This window comes from Netta rufina (genome assembly GCF_964035555.1).
Source record: "Netta rufina genome assembly, chromosome: 10".
Taxonomy (NCBI): Eukaryota; Metazoa; Chordata; class Aves; order Anseriformes; family Anatidae; genus Netta; species Netta rufina.
The window spans coordinates 16481859-16506014 of record NC_140133.1 but is presented as its reverse complement, the minus strand read 5'-3'; the positions used below and the strand labels follow the sequence as shown (position 1 = coordinate 16506014).

General features: G+C 44.8%; 1 protein-coding gene across 1 annotated transcript in view; it reads left to right on the top strand.

Annotated features, from left to right (window-relative positions):
* MAGI1 (membrane associated guanylate kinase, WW and PDZ domain containing 1) overlaps positions 1-24156 on the top strand; it is a 274553-nt gene that overhangs the window by 228250 nt on the left and 22147 nt on the right. The window contains 2 exon segments of the mRNA XM_084292717.1: positions 10516-10547; positions 16451-16667. Of these exon segments, the coding sequence (XP_084148843.1) occupies positions 10516-10547; positions 16451-16667 (249 nt within the window).

The window sequence follows — 24156 nt, the reverse complement described above, 5'->3', positions numbered from 1 at the left end:
TTTTTCTAATGTCAGGGCCATTGCTTTATGACTCCAGACTTAGTATTTCCTGATTTAATTGGGAACTTACTTGGCATTTAAAAATCTGCTATCGATCACTTTCCGTTGTTTAATTTTGTTACTATTTCCTTTAAATAGATTTGCCTTCGTGGAAGGAAATCAGATAAGTAAAGTTTTTAAGTTTGTCTACAGAATGCATAAAAAATGAAATATTTTTTAAACAGTTTGCTATGTTATCTTTCTGTTTTCAAAAAATAGATAATCCTAGAACAAACACATTGTGTAAACACTACATCAGGTTTAATATAATTTCCACACAAGCTGCCTAGTTTCCATGAGTTGCGGTGCAGGAGAGGAGCTGAGCTTGGAGAACCTTTAACTGGGAGTAGATGCATCTTTTTTTCCAATCTACTGAGTCAGTCTTAGCTGCTCTCTTCTCTCTGTTTAGCAGAATTATATTCAAACAAGGCCAAAAAAAAAAGCTGATGAGACTTTAAAACAAGTTTAAAGCAAGTTTTGATGTCACATTTACCATTCTCTTACAGTCTTATTCTGATTAGGGACCAGTATATTAAGGAGCAGGTACAAAAATCAGTTCAAGTCAAGAAAAGATGAAATAAAGGAAACGTTACACATTCTGGTATTTTTAATAACAAGTTTGAAGTTCATAGCCCTTATTAGGATTGCTTATATGCATGCATTTCGATGCACTGTGCAAGTTAATTTTCCTCTGAACAGCTCTGGAGCATTAGATGTGCCTTTTTGGGGCAATGCAGTGTATTGTTATGCAGCACTATACACTGATCACTGGTAATTGGTTTTGTAAAGCAAGCTAGCAGGAACTTGTTTTTCTTTGTGATAAAAATAAGCCAAACTTTACATTTAAAATCAGGTCGTCTTATAAATAATGTAATATTTGGGGATTATGCAGTGTTTTTTCTCCTTCAAAGTGCTTTACAGGTGTTAATCTTAGTGACATTAACCGTTTGGGTTTGATGATCTGAATTTGCAAGGCTTGGGACAACTGTGTTTACCAAAACCATGAAGTTTTGGTGTCACTGAAGTTCATGGCAAGGCCCCCATTAGACTCCAGGAGGCAGTAGGGTTTCAGCAAGGTCTTGAATGCCTACAAATGCCTGTAGCCACAAAGGATAATTGTTGGTAGCTTGTCGAGGCACCTTAGAGTTCGATGTGCGTTACTAATGTTCATACAAACAGTGCATTTGCAGGAACTAATTAATTAGCCTTACCAGGTCATGCTGGAGTTTCTCAGTGCAAGGCATCCAGTTGAAATAGGAAGAGACAAATTCAAATATCAACCTCAGTAAGCCCAAGCACTTCATTTAAGGCCCCAAAATTCCAGATATAAAAAATACTAAGTATTATTCTGTCTTTTTATCCCAAGCCTCTAGTATTCATATTAATTGCCTTTTCAAAACCCCAAAGGTTAAGAAACTTCAAACAATGCAGATCTTCCCTATGAGCACCTGACTCCAAAAACCAACAGCTTTATCACAGAATCACAGAATGGTCTAGGTTGCAAAAGACCACCAAGATCACCTAGTCCAGTCTCTGACCTAACAATAACCAGTCCTCCACAAAACCATATCCCTAAGCTCTACATCTAAACGTCTTTTAAAGACCTCCAGGGATGGTGACTCCACCACTTCCCTGGGCAGCCCATCCCAATGCCTAACAACCCTTTCAGTAAAGAAGTTTTTCCTAATATCCAACCTAAAACTCCCCTGGCACAACTTAAGCCCATTCCCCCTCGTCCTGTCACCAGGCACGTGGGAGAACAGGCCAACCCCCACCTCTCTACAGCCTCCTTTAAGGTACCTGTAGAGAGCAATAAGGTCGCCCCTGAGCCTCCTCTTCTCCAGGCTGAACAAGCCCAGCTCCCTCAGCCGCTCCTCGTAGGACTTGTTCTCCAGACCCCTCACCAGCTTCGTCGCCCTATATTTTATTGCAATTTTGATAATGAAGGAAAATTGGCATTGCTGGAATGTGGACATTTTCATTGCCTACAGAATTTCCAGCTCTTGCTGGTGTGGGGCATGCAACGTGCTGACTCTGATCTGTAGGATGTTGGAGGCACAAGTGTTTTCCCCTCAGCCACCCTTCATTAACTCCGTTTGCACTGATGCTCTTCTAGAAATGAGTAAGCAAATGGAGAGATGCCGGAAATCTGCTTTTTGGGTCAGCGTTAGTTTTGCATCAGTCGCCCTGCATTTCTGTGGCAGCACGGCCTTTCTGTGCCGCATCTCGTGTCCCCCAGACATGTGTGTCACCGAGCTCCAGAGTCGCCAGGAAGGGCAGAAGAGCACCGAGCAGTTGCTGATTCATTGCGTGGCATTTTGTAACACGCTTTGCCTTAATTTTAAGGGCTGAGATAATTTCCTAAAGTTTGGAGCCATTTCATGAAGTGTGCCTGGAGGCCAGGAGGAAACCTGTACTTTGATTATTAAGGAGATGAGCAATTAACATATTTGGATTAACAACATCATTTCAGGTTCGCGTAATGTTGCACGCTGACAACATGATAGCGGCACTGTGCACGTTATACACTTGGCTGCCTTTCTGTGGCACTGGATCTGCTTTAAAATCAGGAAGGAAACCAAAGCAATCGCTGAATGCTGGGAGAAAAAAATGTCTGAAATCTCATCGGGATGTTTTATTGCATGAACCACCTTATCTTTCAGAAAGCAGCTCGTTCTTAGATGAGAACAAAACTGGAGGTTGCTTAGCAAATGGAAGGCACGAGCTCTGAAATGCTCCGCAAAGCCTTTTGTTCTCCCCAGCTTGAGGTTTTGAAAGTTGTGGGGGTTTTTTTTGCCTTATGTTTTGATTTGGTTTTGGTATAAAATACTGAAGCGGTAGAAGTGGAGCAACTCAAATCCACGCAGCGTTGTTTTCTATCAAATGCGATGTGCTATAACACAAGGTGGCACAGCAGAACCTAGTACTAGGCATTAGATAAGGCAGATTTAACTAGAGATGGGCCTCCCACATCTTCATCAGGATTTGCACAGCGGGAAATGGAGCAGACTTGGAGCTGTGCAGCTCAGAGGGTTTTATTCCGCCCAGTTTTTCCTCCTACCCATTCGTGCTGCCTGTGTGGCATTTGGGTGTGAGTGTACTTGTAAATAAGGAGTTTTTATCAGCCACCCTGCAGGTGGGTGCGGTGGCTGCTGCCCTGATTTGGCAGTATAATAACCAGTCATAACAGAATTAATGAGCTATCAGAAATCCAAGAAAGGGCTTTGTTTATCACTGTAATTAACTACATTGGGAGAGTCATTAAAAGCAATAGCAGGTAGGCAAAACTGAGGAAGAAAGATAGTGTTATAATGTACTAGTGGATGGTTTTGTTCTGAGACAGCTTGTTTTTAAATATATACCCTTGTGTTTCTAAGTCTTTTCTGAATTTAATTGTGGATTTTTATTATTTCTTTTTCCCTACCCAGCATCAGGATTTCCTTTTTCTTCCTTTCTGTGTTTTTTTTTCCTTGATCAGGTGCGATGGTGGTAGTAATTAGGACTGTACCAGCCTTACGCCCCTCTTAAAGCAGTGCCTTTTGTGTTGTCAGGAGCCTGCAGCGTGCCACGTCGGACTGGGGGAGCTGGCAGGCAGGTAGACCAGAGGAACTGGGTGGAGGAGGCTGAACTTCAGGGCACTGGAGCAGCTGGTAGAGGATGCTGGGGACACAGTGAGGTGATGTTGGGAGGGATGTGGCAGGCGGATATGGGTCCCCAGAAGTTTTGACTCCATCTTAATCCTCAAGGGTTAGTTTCTGAGATATACAGCTGCATGCATAGAAGTATACTGAGTTACTGACTTATTTTTATAGAAAAGTGTATTTTAAATCAATAAAGTCATGGCAAATCTGTTGTCCTCTAGTAAAAATTCTGTCTTGGTGTGCAGTTTTTGCATGTGCACACCCCAGGACAGAATCTGGCTGAGCATTCTGTAAATATTAGCATATTACTAAGGGATGTTACTTATAAATAGCAACAGCAAACTAATGCCAGGAGGGCCCTATTTGCAGGCATCCCCTTTGTACGAGCTGCTGACCAAATATGAAATACGAGAACCTGCCATAAACCAAACAGGTTTGAGCATGTGGATTTACACCTTGTAACCGTGCTGCAATAAGTCTGAAGACAAATGCCCTCGGGAGGTAGCTCTGGATGTGACAGCAGCAAAATAAGCTTTTTCCTCTAGGAGTGTGCTCCGTGCTAAGCTCGGGGAGGCACATGAGGTGGTCTTCCAAGTGTCACCTCCCCTTGATGCCTGCATGGCCATGCTCTGGGGCAGTCAGCTGAGGAGATGGCGTTTGGGACTGGGCCTTTCCAAGCTAGAAATTGAACCCCTGGTTTATTTTGCTTAACTTCAGGAAGTAAAGGATGCAAGTCGTAGGTTTTGTGGGCTTGTGCTAGAGGGTAAGTAGCTTCATGCATAGCCACTTATAGTAAATGGAAATGCGTATAAATTTATATTATGTACACGTGTAAATTTATATTATGTACACATGCACATATATATAAAGGACATGAAGGTTTCTAATTACTTCACAGTTTTGGTGTTCACCTTCTCAAATTCCTGAGGTTTAAGAAATTTAATGTGTGTGTACGTATTTGTTTAAATATTAACAGAGATTTTCATTTAAGCAAATGACTTCAACCGCTCAAGCTTTAGGAAAAACTCTTCATTTAATGAGCTTCATAAATAAAATTCTAACAACTGCTGACATGCTTCCAGCCATTGGCTGGATGGGTAATGGTTGCACTAATTCTCAATCACTTTATTATGTTACTGTCTAGGCTTTACCGTATGTATCTTACTACATAGTTAAATTTATATTTTCGTAGTAATTAAATAGCATTTTATTGGCCTATATCTTCTTTACCACTTCTGCAGTCGGTTCTGGTTTGAGACGCTGCAAATATGACTGGATTTGCAAATGAAGGGAATTGTTTTGCATCCTGACCGAGAATGACTAATTGAAGTTAATACAATTAAACATCTTTAGAGCACCTAAAGCTGAAATTCTTGTTAATGGTGATAATATACTATGCCTCATTATGCTTTTTGCTAGTGCCAGTGGGTTAGTAATGCCCGAGATGGTCTCTTGAAAACAATTTATTCTTAGCATTAGCATTCAACATTAGCATCAGAAACGTGGCATTTTTCACTTTATTTGATAGCTACCAAACTTGATTTATGGCAGGGCTAAATTCCTTCAGTGTAAATTATTCTCTCACTTAAAGCTCGTGTTGCAGAGCTGATTTTTTTTTTTTGCTAGCACAGCGATGCTCCTGTTATGCAGATCACAATGATGGGCAGGAAAGTTGGCCAGGGACAAGGTAGGGGTTTTCGTCTTGGTGGAGCTCCTTACAGCTATGTGCAGACTTGGGTCTCTTGCTGCCAATTATTCTGGCACATTTCCTTGATCTTTGTTCACTCTGGAAAAGATCAACTTCACTCCGTTTTTTGTTAGATAGTTTTTGTCCTTTATTAAAAATTCTTTGGCAGTGGATTATACAGAATCAAGGGGATTGCTTTGTCACTACCACCTCATCTCCCCTGCCCCCAGCAGCACTAATGGCCATTAGTGTTAATTATTTAGAGTTCCTTCGTTTGCACACAGAAAATAGCGATCAATGTGCAATGCCATATACAGTTGTGCACCCCCTGATTCCGGTACTTTACCCCTCATCTTTCACAGTGTCTGTTCCCTTTGATACAGCCTTTGGCTTTTATTCAGCACAGTGTTTAGAAAGCTAGTTGTTATTTTTTTCCCAGGCAGGAATATTTTCTCTGCAAACGTTAACCTTGTGACACCGACTGCAATGTTTCATTTCTTGTGTTTTTATTCATCTCCCCCTAATTTTCAGCTGTTGTGCATTCTGGGCTGCAGACCACATAAAGGCAAAACCAAATGGGTGACCTCTTCACCTGGACTCACCTACCGCATTTTTGTTGTTGGATACAGGTGGTCCACAGGGTGTCCTGATTGGAAATGTTAAACAGTCCTGGGAAGCACAGATCTTCTCTCAGTTGTTCTGTTTTGTTGTCTGCAAAAGCACGCAAAGACTGAAAAGTGTTGAGCAGTTGCCACAGAGATTGTTAGCAATAAATAAGATGATATATCTAGGTTCTGGGTGGGCTCTTAGCGACTTCAAGCACCTTTGTCCTGTGGATGGGTTGTGCAAACTGGTACTGAGTTGCTCCAAATTCAGCTGGAACCCTGTTGAAATACATACCTATATATATACATAGGTATACGTACCTATAACACCATAATATACCTATAATACCATAAATATATACTTATATTTAACATGTGTGTACATATATCTACATATATATGTTATAACATATATATATGTGTGTTTTATGCATGTATATACATACATATATATGTTTGTTGGTGGTAGAAGAAGAAGTGTTCACTCCAACTGACCTTCACGTAATTGAGCTGTACAGAGGGGATGACTGGATGTCTTCCTTCAGACTCAGCCTTTGATCATTTTAATTCGCTGTGTCTCAAATGTGATGTGTCTGGTGTCCATCTGGGTAATTTTTGAACATCTGTGATCTTCTGAGGTCTGTCACCAGAGTCCGGCCCAGGTTATGGTACAGATTTGGAGTTAAATATCGCGTTCTGTACGTGCTCAATGAAACACAATTCGCCACGTGTTGTGGTCTGCCCATGCTACTTTGGTTGCATAAAGACAAAAGGGTTGAAAAAATGTTCCTGTACAGATTGAGGACCACTGCATGTTACAAACAGCAACACCTGGGGGTGACTTCTCCGTTATGTCCCTGGGCTCCCCCGTGATCCCGTAGCATGTAGGGTCGGGGTACTCACAGCTTCCCAGCACCAAAAGGTTTACCGCAGAGGCCTGCAGAATTAACACATGCTGAACGATATGAAAGGAACTGGCTTGCGACCTTACTGCGTGCACTGCATCATTCACAGCATAATTCGGTGTCACGCAGCAGAATATTGCCCGTGATGGGTAAAGGCATAAAGAGTGCTGGAGTCATGGTACAAAACTCGCTTCATGATTTGCATTTTTTTCCCTGCGTTACAAAACATAGTTGAGCAGATGGATGCAGCCAGCTGTACATAGAGCTTTAGGGAGTACTGGAGAAAAAAGAGAGAGGTTTTGTTAAGATAAATGTAATAATCTCTGTGATAATTAGTTTAATTTAGATCCTTGCATCTGACTCATTTTTGACTAACCTTGTATGAAGCCTTTCTTCCCTTACTGACGAGTCTGCGAATTTAGTGTGATTACAATCCCTTTTTTTGTGCTTGTGGATTGCTCGCTGATCACTGGTATTTTTCATTAAGCAGTTGCTTTATTACATTGTTATTTAGAGGAGAGTAATTTGTGTTTTCTAATTAATTTAATTCCAGTCACATTCTGTAAGTAGCTACAATGAGCCCATTCAAGGGGGTTTGGGTCATATTGACATTGTTTACCAGATGTGCTGGTTTGTTTTAAAACACTGTTAACTCTGTGATGACACCAGCCCCACTCGCTTGCACTGCTCTAATCTGCACCTCCAAAAGCCCCCAAGATGACGAGATGCTTTTACCGTGCTGGTTGGAGATGTCCACATGGATTAAATCACAGAGGAACCGCGCTGCCAACAGTGTTGGTACAACCATTACTGCTCCCTTGTCAAATTTGAGGGGGGAGAGGTAGCAAAACCTTGTGGCTCCTCTAGCTGGGGATGTGAATGACATGACTCTGAGCACCAAAAACTGGCAAAAATGCCAGGGAGATGCAAAGTGTTAAATCCATGTGTGGTCCATTTACCTCTGGAAACTCGTGGGAGGGCTTCAGGAGCGGATGGGCAGCCTCCAGGATGCGCACAGCCAGGCAAGGCACAGCATGAGCAGTGCCTGGGCGGCGATGGGATGCGGTTAATGTAACAGAAAGATGAACGTTGTAATTCAGAGCTGACACCACCCCGAATTCAGAGGCGTGGGCACTTCTGTGTGCCGTAAGTTTCTGGAAAAGCTCATCATTTTCTTGCTTGTGGCGCTCCCAGGAGCTGGGGCTTATGCAAGTGCTTTGCGTTCGTCACTGTTAAATAGCACATCCTTTCCATCATCTGAGCATGAAAACTACATGTTACACCTATCATTTGCTCGTTTGGCCTGCTGCGTCAAGAACCGAGTCCCTAATTAGGTGAATAAATAACTTCGTTACAGGGAAATGTACAGGCACGTTATTCCCCTGACTGTAAGCTTGTCCCACGAACAGCTAACAATATTTGTGGACGTGTTCTGCAGCCACTCATTTTAGTAAAAAGTCAATTACTGCAAATTCTGCAGCAAACACTGGTACAGAGCAGTAACACTGCTAAGATTCATCAGCCTCTGAAGGACCTGCCAAACAGTGGCCTTGTGGGCATTTTCCATCATTTTTCAACCATTTTCCATCTCTTTTAGATTGGAAAAGCTAAAATTAACGACAAACTTTGAAGAAAAGGTTTGCTCAGTAGCTCGTAGTTAGTAAATTTTAACATTTAATGGCTGTGATGCAATACCCTAAATTCTGGTACAGTTTGAACCGACAGCCCAGCTGCATCTCCGCTTTATAATTTGCAAGGAGCATTTAAATTGCTGCAATGCCTCTTCAGGCTCATGTTGCTCTGCCAAGGGTGCGTGCATGCATGGAGCTCTGTCCTACCTATTGATTTAATAGGAAAGAGCATCTCTTGGAAAGGAAGAGTAAACGTGTGTGCATGCATGTGGAAGGAGGGGGAAGAGAGAATTCCTGTCCGTGTGCTTCCGTCTGTGATAAATGATGCCTGTTAAAAATGTGGCTTGCCATGCACGTTATTAGTGCTTTACTCTTGAAGTCCATTATGCAAACACAGTCACGGCCAGCAGAAAGGGAGCTGCAGCCTTGGTTGTTCAGTTCAGACAGTTTTGATGTTCCCATGTCCCTCGATCAATCAGTGCCTGGAGGGGTATCTGCTTGTGCCTGGGAGTGCTCCGCAGTGACGTGCAGAGCGCGGATGTTCCTCAAGAGCAGAAAACATTTCATTTAAAATGCTCATTGCAGTTCTCATCCCTGTCTGCGAGCAGGCAGCAAAGTGAGCTCTGTTTATCGTTTTTAATTGTGGATCTTCCCTATTCAGAACTAACATTTCCCTAATTACCTTAAAATGAGCTTCTTCCCAGGCACATTTGTAATTCGCTTGCATCACTTATTTTATTCTCTGTGCAAAAGTTAGACGAGGGCATGGTTTTTAGCACAGACAAAATGCATGAAGTAGAAAACATAATGTGGCATAAATGCCACATAAATCACATCCTAAAGACAAAAGCAGATTTCAGACGTCTGAATTACTGAGCACTTAGTGTGGAGGGTAATCTGTGCTTTAGTTTATGGTTCTTTTCTGGAGTGCCACGCAGAGCAAAATGGGGGGGCTCCCTCTCCTCTGGCAGCAGAGGAGAAGGAGGACGATGTGCGGCATGCCCAGGGGACAGCTCTTCATGCACTTGGGGTAAAATCCCCCGGACAAACGTCTCCTGTGCTGGGAACGGAGCCACGCAGAAGTAGTCGGTACAAATCCCACTTGAGTTCCTTGGCTCACGCTCATCACAGAGCGAGTAAGAGGCAGCTCCAAAACGCAGAATTGTCCTTGAAAAAACCTTCTCTTGCCATCCCAGTTGTTCCTTCCTTAGCATCGCCTCCAACCTGTGTAAGCCCCCCTCTTCCCCAGCACCCCCCCAGGGTCAGGGCAGTCGCAGTGTTGCTTTCAAGCCACAGCTGCCTGAAATTGTAGCTAACAGATAAAATCTCTGGCTTCAAAGATTTGTACTTAGGATGGACAGGAAGGAAACATGTTTTCTCAGTGGCTTTCACGCTTTTAGGGATAAAAGCTCACTCCCCCGTGTGCTTTTGTTTTCCTTTGCCCAGCCGGCACCTCCCAGCTCGAACCGATGTAGGATTTTTCTATCCAAAAAAAAAAAAAAAGAAAAGAAAAATCTATTTCCAGAGAAATACTTTTTAAAAAATCAACCTGTTCCCCCTGCGCTGCTGTGATTGGCCCGGTAAAAATCGACAAGGCGATCGCGTCAAAAGGCAAACATCGCCGGCTTCACTGGGCGCCCAGGCTCCCGTTAAGCCAGGGGGGAGCGTTGGCGATTCTGCCCGGGTGCTGGGGCTCGCTCGGCGCCTGCCGCGGGCTGTGGGTTTCTCTCGCAGCCTGCCGGCTGCTGCGGCACAAGGCAGCATAGCTAATGCAGCGCCAGCGCTCCCCCCGCGCCCTCGCTCCCGTCTCGCGCTCGCGCTGCCTCTCCCCGGGCTTTGATTCGATATGAACAGACTGGGAACTCCGGCACGAGGGGGAAAGCTGACCTAACTCTGCAGATGGCCACGTTCGGATGAAAACACCTAGGTGGTTTTTTCTGTGAGGGAAGGTAACGTTTCGCTGCTAATGCTCATTTATTTTTTTTTTCCCTTGTTGCCATTTTTCAGGACTGCCGGTCCCAAAGAAGAGCCCAAAGTCGGTAAGCACTTTTTTTTTTCCCACCTATTATTTTTGTCTGTCTGTCTGCTTTGAGGGAGGAAGGGGTGAGTTTGGATGGTTTTGGTTGCGGGCTTTGATTGCTTTAAGTTGTCTTTCTGTTGCAGCTGTGATTACCTTGCACAGCTTGTGCTGCATGGGGAGATGAGAGCGGGATGCGGTGCAGAAGAGGGGCTGGTTTGCAAATAAAGCCTCAGGTTTACAGATCCCCTTCCCTGGCAGATGAGCTTCTCTCCTGTTTAACCTACCCAAAAAAGAGCTATTGTTTCCTTTTGGAAAGATGGGAGGCTCCACCTTCTTGCCAGATAGCGGATTCTGTCGGGTGTTTGTAGGCACTGACCTTTTCCATTAACTCCCTGAGTTTTCCTGAGCACCCTCGGCTGAATTATTGACAGAATGTGACAGCGTGTACCTTGCCGAGAAAGATAAAGCCCGACCGGAGCGTGTGTGCAGTTCCTCGTGAATGCAGGCAGCTCTCCGAGTGCCTGCTCTGGAGGCATTTTCCTTCTGAGCAGGATCGTGCTGCAGGTGTGAGTTGTGTTATTGCAAAGAAAAAAAAAATTGGGCATTTCCTTGTCCCTCCTGATCTTATTTCCATGTAAAGCTGTTAGCCGGATGGCATGTTAGCTAATAGCATGCAAGCTGTGAGCTAAAGTGTCATTAAAGCTCCGTGCATGATATTGTGGGGAAAAATTAACGTGCTATTTATATGCAAGGAAAAGAAATGCTTTATTTTTAAAGGGAGTGGAGCACTTAAGCTTGAAAGTTTCCAGTTTGCTGATGAGAGGAAGGGAGAAAAAGAGCTCTGGGGAAGCAGAGTGCATGAGGTCTTTGCTGTGCTGCGAGACCGTGCGAAACTTCACCGACACTCCCCCCGGGTGCCAAAAGCTGCGGCTGGGCGCCCGCCGCCTTGCTGCAGAGCTGGGCGCGAGCCTCGCCGAGGGTCTGAGCAGAAGGCTCCCGCTTTCTGTACGAGGTCTCCGTTCCTCCCAAAAGAAAGCCCTGAAATAATTAATGTGATTCTGATGGCTTAGGGCAGCACTGATTAAAGTCACGTGAGCCCAGGCCTGTGCCGTTGTCAGCTCGCATTAATGCGGGGAGGCAGAAGCGCGGGGTGCGCTCCCTCGCAAATCGCGGGCATGTCAGACCCTGTGCGCTCGCCTCTGTGTCATATGCGGAGATTAATTCAGCCCCTCGGTAAGACAGAAGCCAGCGTGTGAGATGTACGCGGCTGGCACGTTTCTTTTCTCTGCCTGCACACTTTTCCCCGGTCAGAGCGGGAGCTGCTGCACTCGCTTCAAAGTCTGGCGGCATGAAACCAGCCCTGCTGAGCGAGTCTCGGGCTTTGCCCCATGTGTGTTCAGAGTCGGGGAGTGGGATCCTGCCATCAGACGCCTGTCTGGGGGGCTGCGATGCTCCCTGAGAGTCTGAGGAGCAGCAAAATCGGGGTAATCCTGCCTTGGGGAACAAAGCCAGTGCCTGCAGACAGGTGCAGCACTGCAACGGCAGGTTTCTTCCTGCTGCTAGCTCGGAGGAGCTGGGCAGCCCTGGGGAAGCAGCCCCTCGCGTGCCTCTCCTGCGCCCATCACCTTGCTCTAGGCTCCCTCCAGTAAATTTTGCTACAGCCCCAGGCAATGCTGTCGCGTCTGAAGCTGAGGATTCACAGAAAGCAGAGCCTCCTATTCCCGCTGCCTGCCCGCCGGATCATTTGCATCGGTAATTAGCAGCACCGTGTTGCACCGCTGCACCACCACGCTGCTGCACTGCGCGGCAGCTCCAGCGAGCGGCCACCCCTCGAGGGGGCACAGCGGGCATGTGGAGCCACTGCCTCCATCCCCAGTATCGGTGACATGCAGGAAACCTGCAGCAAAGCCCCTCGGGGAACCCACGGGCAAGGAAAAGTGCTTTTGTCCTGGCAGAGCAGAGCCAGGCCTGCCCACTGCTGTGTTCCCTGCCAAGCACAAGCTCAGGTCTTCATCCTCTGCTCCTCTCTGCTCAAGTGAGAAGCCCGCTCTTGTTACCCCCTGTCCTTTCCCAAATCCTTGGTGCACTCTTGACTTACTGCCTGCAGCTGTCTCTTTCTCCAGCAAGCCCTATTTCTAGCTGTCAGCCCCAATCCTGTGTTCCCAAAAGGCTGACTTCAGGCTGTTGGGCACATCCCAGCTTAGAAGAGGTGTCGGAGGCCCCTGGCGAGGTTTTGTTCATGCTGGAGCTGTGGCAAGGTCTGGGAATACTTTGCTACCTTGAGCTCAGTTTTCCTGTGCTGTATTTTTCAGCCTGTGCATCTTCTGATGAGCTTTGTTGTGTTTCTTTTATTTTAGGCAGAGCTTTTTAACCTTGGTGAAAGAGCCAAATTAGATTAAAATATATATATCTTCAGAGCCAGATCTTGAAGTTTGCAGCCAAACAAGGGACTGGGCACTTCCTTCCCGCTATGCTGCTCCCAAGGATGGATCCACAGCAGCTCTCTGTGCTGCTTTGTTTCCAGTTTCCCATTGATTCGTCTTTACATGCAAATGGCCAGTACTTCTGTATTGACTGTCTGGGGATAGAAATTTTCAGCGTGAAAGTTCTGTCTAGCGTAGCAATTTCCCCTGCAATTATCCTGGTATAACATGGATGAAAACAAACTTTTCTCTTCTTTTCTATTTTTTTTTTTTTTTTTTTTTGCTTGCATCAAAACACTCCACAAGGGGGCAAAGATTCTCATTCCCAGCTCTGCTTGCTGTCACCGCCAGCACCAGCTTCTCCAAAATGCTCTCGAGCACAAACTCTGCAGCTTGATCAGCAGCAGACAAGATCACTGCAGGGAGAGAAAGTGCCAAGCCCTTCCAAAAAGCTTACTTTTCTCTCGGTACAATGTCAGCCTGGCTGAACTGTGGCCCAAAGTGCAATTCCTGTGCACAGCCTGTCCCTGCGGAGAGACTTGCTGCGTATTTCGGGTGGCTCGGCAGTACCTGGGGCTCCGCTTCGTGTCCTGTTTTTGTCAGGAGAAATTGCTTCACAGCACAATATGACACGTCCCTCTCTGTTCAGAGAGCATTTCTCCCCACCTTGTAATGCTGGGGGAGCCAGCAGCTCTTCCCTTTTGTGGTTTCGTGCCTGGGGATTCCTGTGCCAAGCCTTTGGTGTGGGCTCGCTGCAGGACATGCTCCCTGCTGTGGGTTTCTCTGCCTGACGCAGCCGTATGGGGCTGCCGTTAGTGCCCCAGCCCTGCCTGCAGCCACCTCTCAGCCCTGTCATGGCCCTCCGTTGTTTTAGCAGTCCCTGTACAAAGTAACAGCTTGTCCGTTTAGCATGAGTGACAAATGGGGCTCTGCTATGTGGGGATCTGCAGTGTCTTTCAGGCTCATGTACACTTGGGTAATCAGTTTTCCTCCTGTGTCGGACCTGGACCCAGGAGGATGGGCCCAAAGCTAGAAGAAGGCAGGAAGGAGAGGAGAGAGAGCCATCCTGCCACCAGCGTGAAGTTGGCTCGGCTCTCTTGGGAAAACTCAGCCTTTGCACCAAGGCACAAAGTCCATCATCTGGGCAGTCCCCATTTCAGGAGCTCCTTCAGAGCTGAACCTGATACAGCACATGAAGAGATGTTCGTGTCCTAATCTAGTGATGTGAGAGTTGGTTAATGTTCTCTTGAATCAATTTAATTACATATATCCATGATTTCCATGGTTGTCTTCCCTTTTCTCTGCTCTCTTCTTCAACTCCCAAACTGAGATATTTCAGGCTTTTAAAAGTATTTTTGTTTGAAAAACCAACTGTCCCTCTGAAAAAGTTTTCCCCTATTTCTTGGAAAATGCCTGTGTATTTGCAGTTGCAACCCGGGTTTAATTAGAGGTGGTTTTGCTTGAGATGAGCTGACACTTCCATTTGCAGCCCAAATGGAAACCAGAATTCATAGTTTGTTCAGTGTTCAGACCTTTCGTATCATAAAGTGAGAGCACTCTTGAAAGTTCAAACTTTGTTTCTCTTTAGATCAGAAAGTTTTCAGAGAGTTCCCAACATTTCCCCGAGGGTTGAATAAAGCTTTGCATTTGAGTCCCTCTTCTCCGAGTTCTGTAACCCAGCTAGTTCCAGTGACATTGGCCTGAAGTTTCACAGGATGCTCTTCGTTATTTTAGTAGTTTGGCCAAACAAACAAAGCAATCCAGATGGTTGAACGGAGAGTTGTAATGTGTGTTTTTTTGGTCTCTTTTTCTTTTTCAAGTTACAAAGGAGTGATTATCCACAGCATAGATGTTTTTAAACTACTTCATTTAAAAACTGAAGGGCTGCATGTGAATTAGCTTCTTTTACCACTTAAAAAGCTAAAAATGTTTGAAATTGGTTCAGATATTTGTATTTGAAAGTCTGTGGATGAGTAATCACAGCAGGTATGTTTTGTTCAAAATTACTTTAAAGGACAAAGGCAATTTCACATTCTAGTCAATCGAGACATCATTTAAAAAAATGCCAGTGGTGGATCAACAACGTGAATATGGGGCTGCAATGTCAAAGCCATTTGGGCTATTGGAGCTGGGTTTTTTTCTCAACGTAAGCCCAAAAATATGTGCAATTTAAAAACAAAACAAAACAAAACAAAAAAAAAAAAAAACAGAAAGGATTATTGTTAAGACTGAAAAAGGTAGCTTTGATATGGTGACTTTCTCCTCTGTAATTAGTTCAGCCCTGCTGTGTTGGAGCATTGCCCACCCAGGGTTTTGCATTCATCGTACAGGAGCGGGTCCCCAGGCCCATGTGCACTTCAGCCCCCATGCTACCCTGCTCTGTTTGCCACTAGCTCTTCTCCCTACCCCATCTTATTTTTTTACAGAAGGGTCTCTCAAAGGAGAGGCTCCCATTGCAATGTTTTCAGGCACCACCTGCCAGTAGGAGGTTTTAATTTTATTTTTATTTGCCTGAGATAGTGCATGGGTAACCCCTTGTAGCCAGGGCATCGTGGCCATTGTGCAAGCATCGTGCTGGTTCCCTGTGCAGGTGGGACACGGGACTTGACCTGCACTCCAGCCCAAGGTCGTCTCCAAAGAGCATTTAAAAGCCTTTGCTCTACGGTTCAGGGAGCTCTTTTTGAGGGAGGATTTTGCTGCATATTGAGTAGCGCAAATTCTGGTGATGCAAATGTGACTTGTGCTTCATCTGAGCACACCGGTGTGAATTTGAGTTAAGAATTATGTACCCTGCTTAGCTAAATATTGAGCAGACAGAGCTCTTGACACACTGCTGTTGAGTAAGCTTTGAATTGAGGCGGATGCGTTTTTCCCTGTTTTAAAGTGCTCAGTTAAAGCAAGGAAATCAAACAGCAAATAGACATTTTTGTGTTTGTGAAGGTCTGCTGTAATCCTCGGGATGCTCTGGGGAGCAGAGACATGAAATTGGTACTCTGTTGACAGCCCAGTCATGTTGTGGGGGTTACAGAGGAAAAGTGATCTTTCATAGTAAGGACTGTGCCTGCATCTGTTTCAGGGGGACTGTTCATGCTTTCCCAGTGAAATTTGGTAGTTTTTCAGTTTTCTTGCAAGCTCACGTTAGACCCTAATGTGATTCAGTTTTTCTGACTTACCGTAGGAAAAAAGAAGTGCTCTGAAACTTGTAACCTATAATGAGCTTTAGATTTGTTTTACGTGCGAGATGCAGAACCGCATGGTTTTTATGATAAATGACTTTGTTTTGCATATCTCTTTCTGTCAGTCTGTCTATCAAAATCTGCCATCAGGGAGTTTAACTGTACCCAGAATTAACTGGTGGCAGCAAAACTGTGATTTATATATTTACTTCTGTGCATGCAGAAACCCTGATCAAAGAAGGGAGAAAAATTGATGGAAAACACCCACTCAAAGACCAATAACCGTCTGTTCTCTCTCTTTCCTCTCGCTTTCTCCCTTCCAGCAACCACTTGAAAGGAAAGACAGCCAAAACAGTTCTCAGCACAGCGTCTCGAGCCACCGCAGCGGGCACACCGCTTCCCCCGTTCACAGCGCGCAGGTGCTGCCGGACTACGCCGCCGCCGAGCCGCCTGCCGCGGATCAACCGGACGGCTCTGGGCAGAAAAAGCCAGATCCATTCAAAATCTGGGCCCAGTCCAGGAGCATGTATGAAAGCCGACGTGAGTATGAAACAGGTGTGGTTGCTAAGGCTACGGCTCTGGCAGCTGCGCTCTCTCTCTCTCTGTTTTCTTTGCAAAGAACTGCATCTTTTAGATTTGTGCTGGAGATATAAGGCTTCAGTTTGGTAATCTGTTCTCTGTCAGTGATTCGTACCTCACAGAGGTGCAGCTTCCTTTCTGGTGAGGAATGAGTTTAGGTCATCTCCAGGAAGGGACACTAAGTCCAAAGCTTAATTCTAAGAATCCCACTAAAATTAAATACCATTTTTTCCCTATTTTTTGTTTGTTTTTAAATTAAACCAGAGGAGAATTTCAAAGTTTGTTATTTAGATCCTAAGCTCTTTTTCTGGGGTTAAGACTCATTGACTGATATGCACAGGAATTTCAGTAAGGAGGGGAAGTGTTTAGTTTGCTGAAATTCCTGTCAGATGCTTTCCAGTCTCACTCTAGGGAGGAGAAAATCCAGCTAAGCCATTTTACTTTAACCAGAGTAGACACTAGCAATACAGCTATCAAATGCATATTGTAAATGGCTTTTATGGCAATTAATAATCTGCACACTTGTCTATTAGTTCAGCAGGACTTTGGCTCTGCTCCAAGCCAATAAATATGGTTTCAATCAGTTTCTTCTCCACAAACAAAATAAACATGCTGGCTTTGCTTTCATTGCACTGCTGAAGATGATCAAATCTGCAACGAAGATTTAACTCTTAAAGAAAGATTTAAAGAGTATTAGGTTCATTTCCAAAAGCAATGGTCCTTTTGGTTACTGTAAGGGGAGATTCAAAGTCTTGGTGCCATGAGAGTATCACCTGGAGTTTGGTTTTATTCTGCTAACTGGAAATTGGTAGAAATGGTCTGAGATGAACACTACCCCAGGATGAAAAATGGTAGGACTGTTTTTTTCTGACCAAATGAATCACTTCTAAATCTTATGTCCTGAAAAAAATTAAATCATGAGTCACAGTTTCTTGGCTGAAGACGCATCTTTTCAGATTGAATGTCTCAGCAATGCAGTTTGTAGGTGTCTCAGCTTCTGTGCACTGCTTCCTTTCCCTCTCCAGGGACTAGGTGCATTCCTGACCATGCAGGCTCTAGGGTCCGGTCATGCTGATCTGCAGAGAAGTGCAGTGACTGAACTTGCACATGCAGCTTGTTGAAATAGAAAAAAGGGCAGAGAGCTGAGGAGCAGTGACTTTTTAGCCTGGCAGAGCTCCTCCTTCCCCTGCCTGCATGGCCGAGGCCAAGGCTGTCCCATGGCACCAGCATCACCCTTGCTCAGCTCGCCTTCCTGTAGGCACCGTGCTGCCATTGCCTCTGACCCCCTGCAGCTACTTAGCTAATTCCTAATTAACAGTTTAACTCATACTAATTAGTCATTAGTATCAGCTTAGCAGCCTTAACTCCTGCCTGTCTTTCCTGATAAAATCCTGAGGCTGAGATGGAGAAATCCTGAAGGGCACATGCAGGCCGTCATCTTCTTAGCACATGGCCACCTCCATGTGCTAAATCCTTGCTCTTTCCTCGATGGCTGCAGGTATCTCGTAGAGGTTTTATCCCTGTCTGTGAGTAGAGCCCTTCCAGAGCCTGTTTCACCATCTCTTCACCTGCTGGTTTCCCACACCTCATCTCTCCCTGTGCCACGACCCTCTCTGCTCAGGCCTTGCTCTAGTTTGGATCTGCTGTGCTCCTTCAGCTTCCCTCTCGCAACTTGCCATGACCAGCATCTCTGTGCAGCGGGGTCAGTCCTCTTCTGTTGCTTCAGTCCTCGTCTCCTGCCTCTTTTACCAGATGAGACCTCCCTGTTTGAATATCAGTGCTTTTCTACCGCTTTTTTGTCCTGTTGTCATTTCCTTCCCAGGAAGGTGTTTTTTGAGACTTGCTAGTTTCATGTATAAGAGACTTTTTGGATAATGTCAAAAGTATGATGAGAACACGTCTCCTTGTATGCACATGCCACTATAATTGATCAAAAGCCTATGGATTTCAGCCCCTAAAGTGAAGTGAAGCTCATTCCCTGGGAATTAATCTATACTCTTACCTCGTGATGGGGCTCTGCTGCGCCTAACAAAAAGTGAAGAAAACCAGGAAAATGATGGTCTAAGTGAAGAAGGCTGCTGGACACTCTGTATTTCCTGTTGCGGTCTGATCCCATAGTGTGACTGGGGGGTTCTTTTATAGGCCAGTGGTCAGCTCTTGCTCCTTCCTTCACCAAGCCCTCCCCTTTCGTCCTTCTCCCCAGTCTCACGAATGAAGACCGTGGTTCACAGCTGAAACCCAGCACCTCCTCGGCTTGGGGTGAGCCACTGTGTTTCCTTCCCTGTGTTTGGTCTGCATGAGAAGTGGGCAATTATTAGCTGCTCTGTTATGAATGTGAATCATCCCTTGGAGACTCGCTTTCCAAGCACCAGCTGTGTGGCTCTTGGAGCACTGCAGACTGTGAGATGGAAGAAACCAAGCCCTGGGCCTCAGGCTTCGCTGACTGCTCCACGTGTGGTGTTCTTTGTGGTTTCACCCAGCTGCAGCTCAGTTTAACTCCAGTTCCTTCTTTCAGTCATATTGTTGCGTCTTTTCTTGAGGACCCGTTTCCTTTGGCTTTGGGGCTGCAGATGGCATCTTCTCTCCCTTGACGTCCATAGCTTTGGGTGCTAGGTGTGACACTGCATTCTCCTGATGAAGATATAAGCAGGGCTAAATGAGTATCTGTTATGCAGTAGTAGGATGCCATCCTTGTGCCAGTGCTGAGATTGGCTGATGAATCCTTTTTTGGGGGTTTTTGGTGCGCCATAGAAGCGCCTGGTGCCCAAGGAGCCCCAGGTCAGCTCTCCCTTCTGCCTAGTCCAAGGGTCTCTCTGTTGATTCATTGCCTTACACTTTCAATAAGCCTGAAAGGGATAATAAAATGGTCTTTTGAGAGGCAGGTTTTTGAATCCCCAACAAGTGGATTGAAAAACAGCAACAATCCTCTGTGTTGAAGTGTATGACGAAGTGGAGGAGAGAATTTCAGAGCATTAGATCATCATCAGTGTTTTATTTAGTTCCATTTCTGAAATCATTTGAGTATAAAGAGAACATAGTGCAGTTTTTCAAGTGCAATTGACACAAAAAGGTGAATTCATTAGCCACAGCTCAGCCAGATTTTTTTTCCCTCTAAAAATAATAATATAAAGAGGTTTAATTCAACGTATGAATACATTTTCTCCAGGATGTTTCTAAGAACTACTGAATCTATAATGACCACCTACTGCCTTTTTAACTGGGAGTGCATCCCACTGTTATTAATGTTAATGATGTAGACATGGGAAGCACACAGGCAACAATTTAATTTTTCAGAATTGGTGAAGAGTGTTCTTCCTTTCATTGTCTATTTTTTGGAACTCTTTAATAAAAAAGACTATACTTGACCTATCTGGCATGTCTCACTGAAGCCATTGATGGAGAAGAATTTGGTTCCAAAGTGCTGAATAGCCCATACTGTTGTAAAAACATGTAGGTTTTGATTTGGCTGATGCATCTTAATATCAGGAGGTGCTCAGATTCTGTGGAGGAGAGCTACAGATGCTGCCTGGGAAAGAAAAAAAAAATAAAAATAGAGAAAAAATAAGCTAGAATTAATAATGCAAAGCTGAGCGCTGGCTCCATAACTGTGTCTGCACTTTGGCTGAATGGCAGCGGACAAGAACTGCAACTTTAAGTTCCTTCACATGCAGCTCCCCTAAGTGGGGGGATCAGGCCCCCAAGGTGCTCAGGACTCGGGCTGCTGTCCAGGAAGGCTTAAATTCAAGCTGTAAACCCAAAGAGACTTGGATGCTTTAAGGCTAAGGCTGAGCTCAAATGCTCTGCTGCAATCTGGCCCCGAGTTGCAATACTTACTGGATTAAGGCTTTCGAGAATAGTCAGCTTTGTGTTGAGTGAATCCAAAACCAGATCATTTGGTGGCAATAACAAATGCACTCTTTGCTGGTGCTAAGTTTCAGCTGGCTGAGCTCCTCTTGATGGGTAACTCATTGCCGCTCACGGGAGATGTGTACATGAATCAGAGAGAAGGATGAACCCTTAAGGTTTGAAAAATGGAACACTTCCAAGATCAGGAATGACATGCGTGAAGAGCCCTCAGTGAGACAAACAGTAATTGAATAGTTTACCAAAGAACCACAATTCTGAAATCTTGTACTGTTTTATTGAGAATACAATTTTATAATATGCTTTTTATTTTTCAATGTATTATTAAACTTCCTTAAAGATTAACACAATCTGTTGTCAAATTTTTCTCATGTGGCCTGATTGCTTTGCAAAATACCGTATCCTACATATGGCCATCTGTCAAAACAGCAGTGACAAAATGAATTAATCTGAATTGCAGATGTGTTAATGAATCCCTTTGAAGGGCTTAAGTATTTAATTAAAAGTAAAGCAGAACACTATAGATAATTTTTAAAGCTTTTAAAATATTCTAATTTATCTTTAATATTTGAATTTTATTTTCAGGCACATAATTTATTTGTTAGGATTTTCTCTCCCCAAATCTAATTAAAATAATACAAACAAGGCACGACCCCAGTGTGTAGCGTTCACTCACCAGCAATTACATAGAATTAAAAATATTTGCACAACGATACCAAACATGAGATACTTTCTGCATAAAATAGAAAAGAAAAATGCTCTCAGGAAATTGCAGTCGCCTTCCGATCAGGCTGACTTTAAAGACAATAGTTAGTAAAGGGCCTTTGGTAGGGTTATGTCCTTTTATTACATGAGCAGGAGACAAATGGTTACAATCGTACGCTTGGGCACGCAGCTGTGGCCATGCCCTTAGAGGATGCCTTGCTAGGAAGGACCGTAGTGCTCGCAGCATGTTGCAGGAGCAGCAGAGGCTGCAGAGCAGTTTACAAAGCTGGCTCGTGAGCAGGCTTTGCTGATGTGCACCTGGCACCAGCTCAGTCCGTGGCTCAGCCCAGGGCAGTGCATCTTCCCAGACCTCAGTGGTAGGACTTGGTCTTGGCAAGAACGTGCTGCAGCCTTTTCTAAAGCTTTCTGTGCAATCAGAAGGGCTGATGAAAAAGAAAAGAAAGAAAAACTGCAATTTTCCTGCAGTGGGATAATTTAGAAAGCAGGGCTATCCAGTGAATGTGGGATCTCACGAGACTTACGGCGAAATCACGGGAATTTTCAGCACTGAAACTCTCCATCAGCTCCAGTGAGACTGTTCACTCATAATTTCAAGCTTGTCCTTATATACTTCACTGAATCTGGGCCTTAAAACTTTTGTACGTTGCCAAGCTGTGAGTCACTGAAAGTGTTGCTGCCTCAAATGAGCTAGTGACTAAAGCAAGCTCATACTGATTATTTCTGAATCTGTGTTTTCATGAAACTGATATCACACCAGGGAGATTTTTTTATATATATAATGTGAGATAATTACTAAAGATTGGATAGGAGAAGTTTAATTAAAAACACTGCTAATTAACCACTGATTTCATTGTTCATCACTATGTGTTTAGAACTTCTTTTAACATTAGAGAAAGCGATTTCCATTTGGAAAACGTATTGTGTCATGATCTTGAATATTTTTTGGTAGAAAAGTATTGCTAAGGTATTCTCAAATAGATTCCTCCTCTGAGAACAAAAAAAGGTCTCTCAAATACACCTGCATGCATGTGAATAAATGTATAAACTCACACGTGTGTGTATAATGTATCCCATGTACACAGACATGTGCAAATAGACGTGAAAGTTGGTATGTAATTATCCATAGTAGCTATAACCTTAGCAATTACATGCATGAAAGCCTAACACTATCTATGCAGTCTAAATTAATTAAATGAACTAACAAGAAAGCAGATACATTAAGCTTTGCAAAACTGTAAAATTAATGTTACAGCTATGTCACCTTCGCCTGCAACTGGACTGAGCAAGGGTGAGAGAGAGAGAGAAATCAATTCCACGAGTTTTGGAGAATGTAAGACTGTGCCGAGAATGTATCTGTGTCTTGTGATGTCTTGTTCTGGTGTCATTGCTGCTCTGTGGCGGGGGGCTCCTCATCACCGCGGGCGTCTGGCGGGGCCGTGCGCCGAGGTTAGCCGTGGAGGTGCAAAGTATTTGCTTGACTGTGTACTGGCTGGTGGCGGATCCCGCAGGCGGCGGTAGTGGGGGCATCACCTTCCTGTTCCCATCATGAAACGACACTCGCCTCCCCTTCCATTCTGTCTTCTGGCCCCAGCAGAACTCTTCTTACCACTTTTGCGATGCTCTCCAAGCAGTCTGTTTTAGGACAGGGTGAGCAGACTGGCAAATTTTACCCATTTGGGTTCTGTACATGATTTTTTTGAAAGAGTCAGACAGTTTGAGATCAGGTCAAGGTGCATAGATGTTATGAATGATGCCTGGAGGCCATTCCTCATTCACTTCAAATGTATCAGTTCTGCACCACTATGAAATTTTCTAAGTAGGGAAGGTGGCTCCTGGGAAGCACTACTGAATAGTGGAGAACCTAATGTGGCCACAGCTAGCAGCAGGTGGTCCTACCTCAGCTGCATGGAAGCACGGAGGTGGATGGGGTTTCCTCAGTGCATCACCATACTGCAGAGCTGGAGCAAAAAGCGGTAAAAGGAGTTTTGTTGGGTTCCTACTCACGCTGTGTAAACGTGTGCTGTCTGTACGTTTGTATCTGTGTTTCACCCTTCTGTAATCCTCCCAGCAGAAGGAGCATTCTGTGACTGAACTTGTTTCTTGGGGTCCATGTGAGTTGTCTGTGGGTTGGCCCTGCTGTTACACCTCGGCTCGCCGCTATCTGCAGCGGCCGCTAATGGGCTAGCTGGTACCCAAACCGGGAGCATACGGCATCGTTCAGGGAGGCTGGAGAGCTGACAAATGGGAAGGTGTTGAGAGATGCCGAGAAAAACGGGCCCACGCTGAAGCTCTCTGCAGAAGCCATTTTGCCTCTGACAGATCCAACACGCGCTATTAATTGGTTGGGGCCAGCCTTTGCCAAAAAAGCCTACGAAGTGCTAGAGAGGCGCTTCCGAGTGTGTCTGCTCTTCACGCTCCCACTCGCTGAAGGCAGTGACAAACAGCAATTAATTCATTGTCTGTGTTCTGCTGTTGTGCCGCATTTCCCTGGGATGGCAAGCTGCCTCCAGCCTGCTAGTTTTAACTGATGAACAATGCGGGCTTCCAGCGCGTTCAGCACCTGGGTGCTCTGTAATTGTAGCTGGGCAAAAATTAGCCTCGAGCTCAGCAAGGTAATGTGCACAGGACTCAAGCTCAGTTTATAACTGCAAACAATTAATATGTGAAAATATTGTATGTAAAACCAAGGGCTAGAAACCGATATGAATGAATATGTCAGACCAGCCGTGTGCCTGAGCACTCGCCTGCTCTTTTATTTTTTAGCATTCCCAGGTCTTGAATTCGTATTGTATTTTAAACTTATTGGTGAGTCATTGAAGAGAAGGCATCAGAGCTAGAGAAAAGTCTTAACACTGAGAAG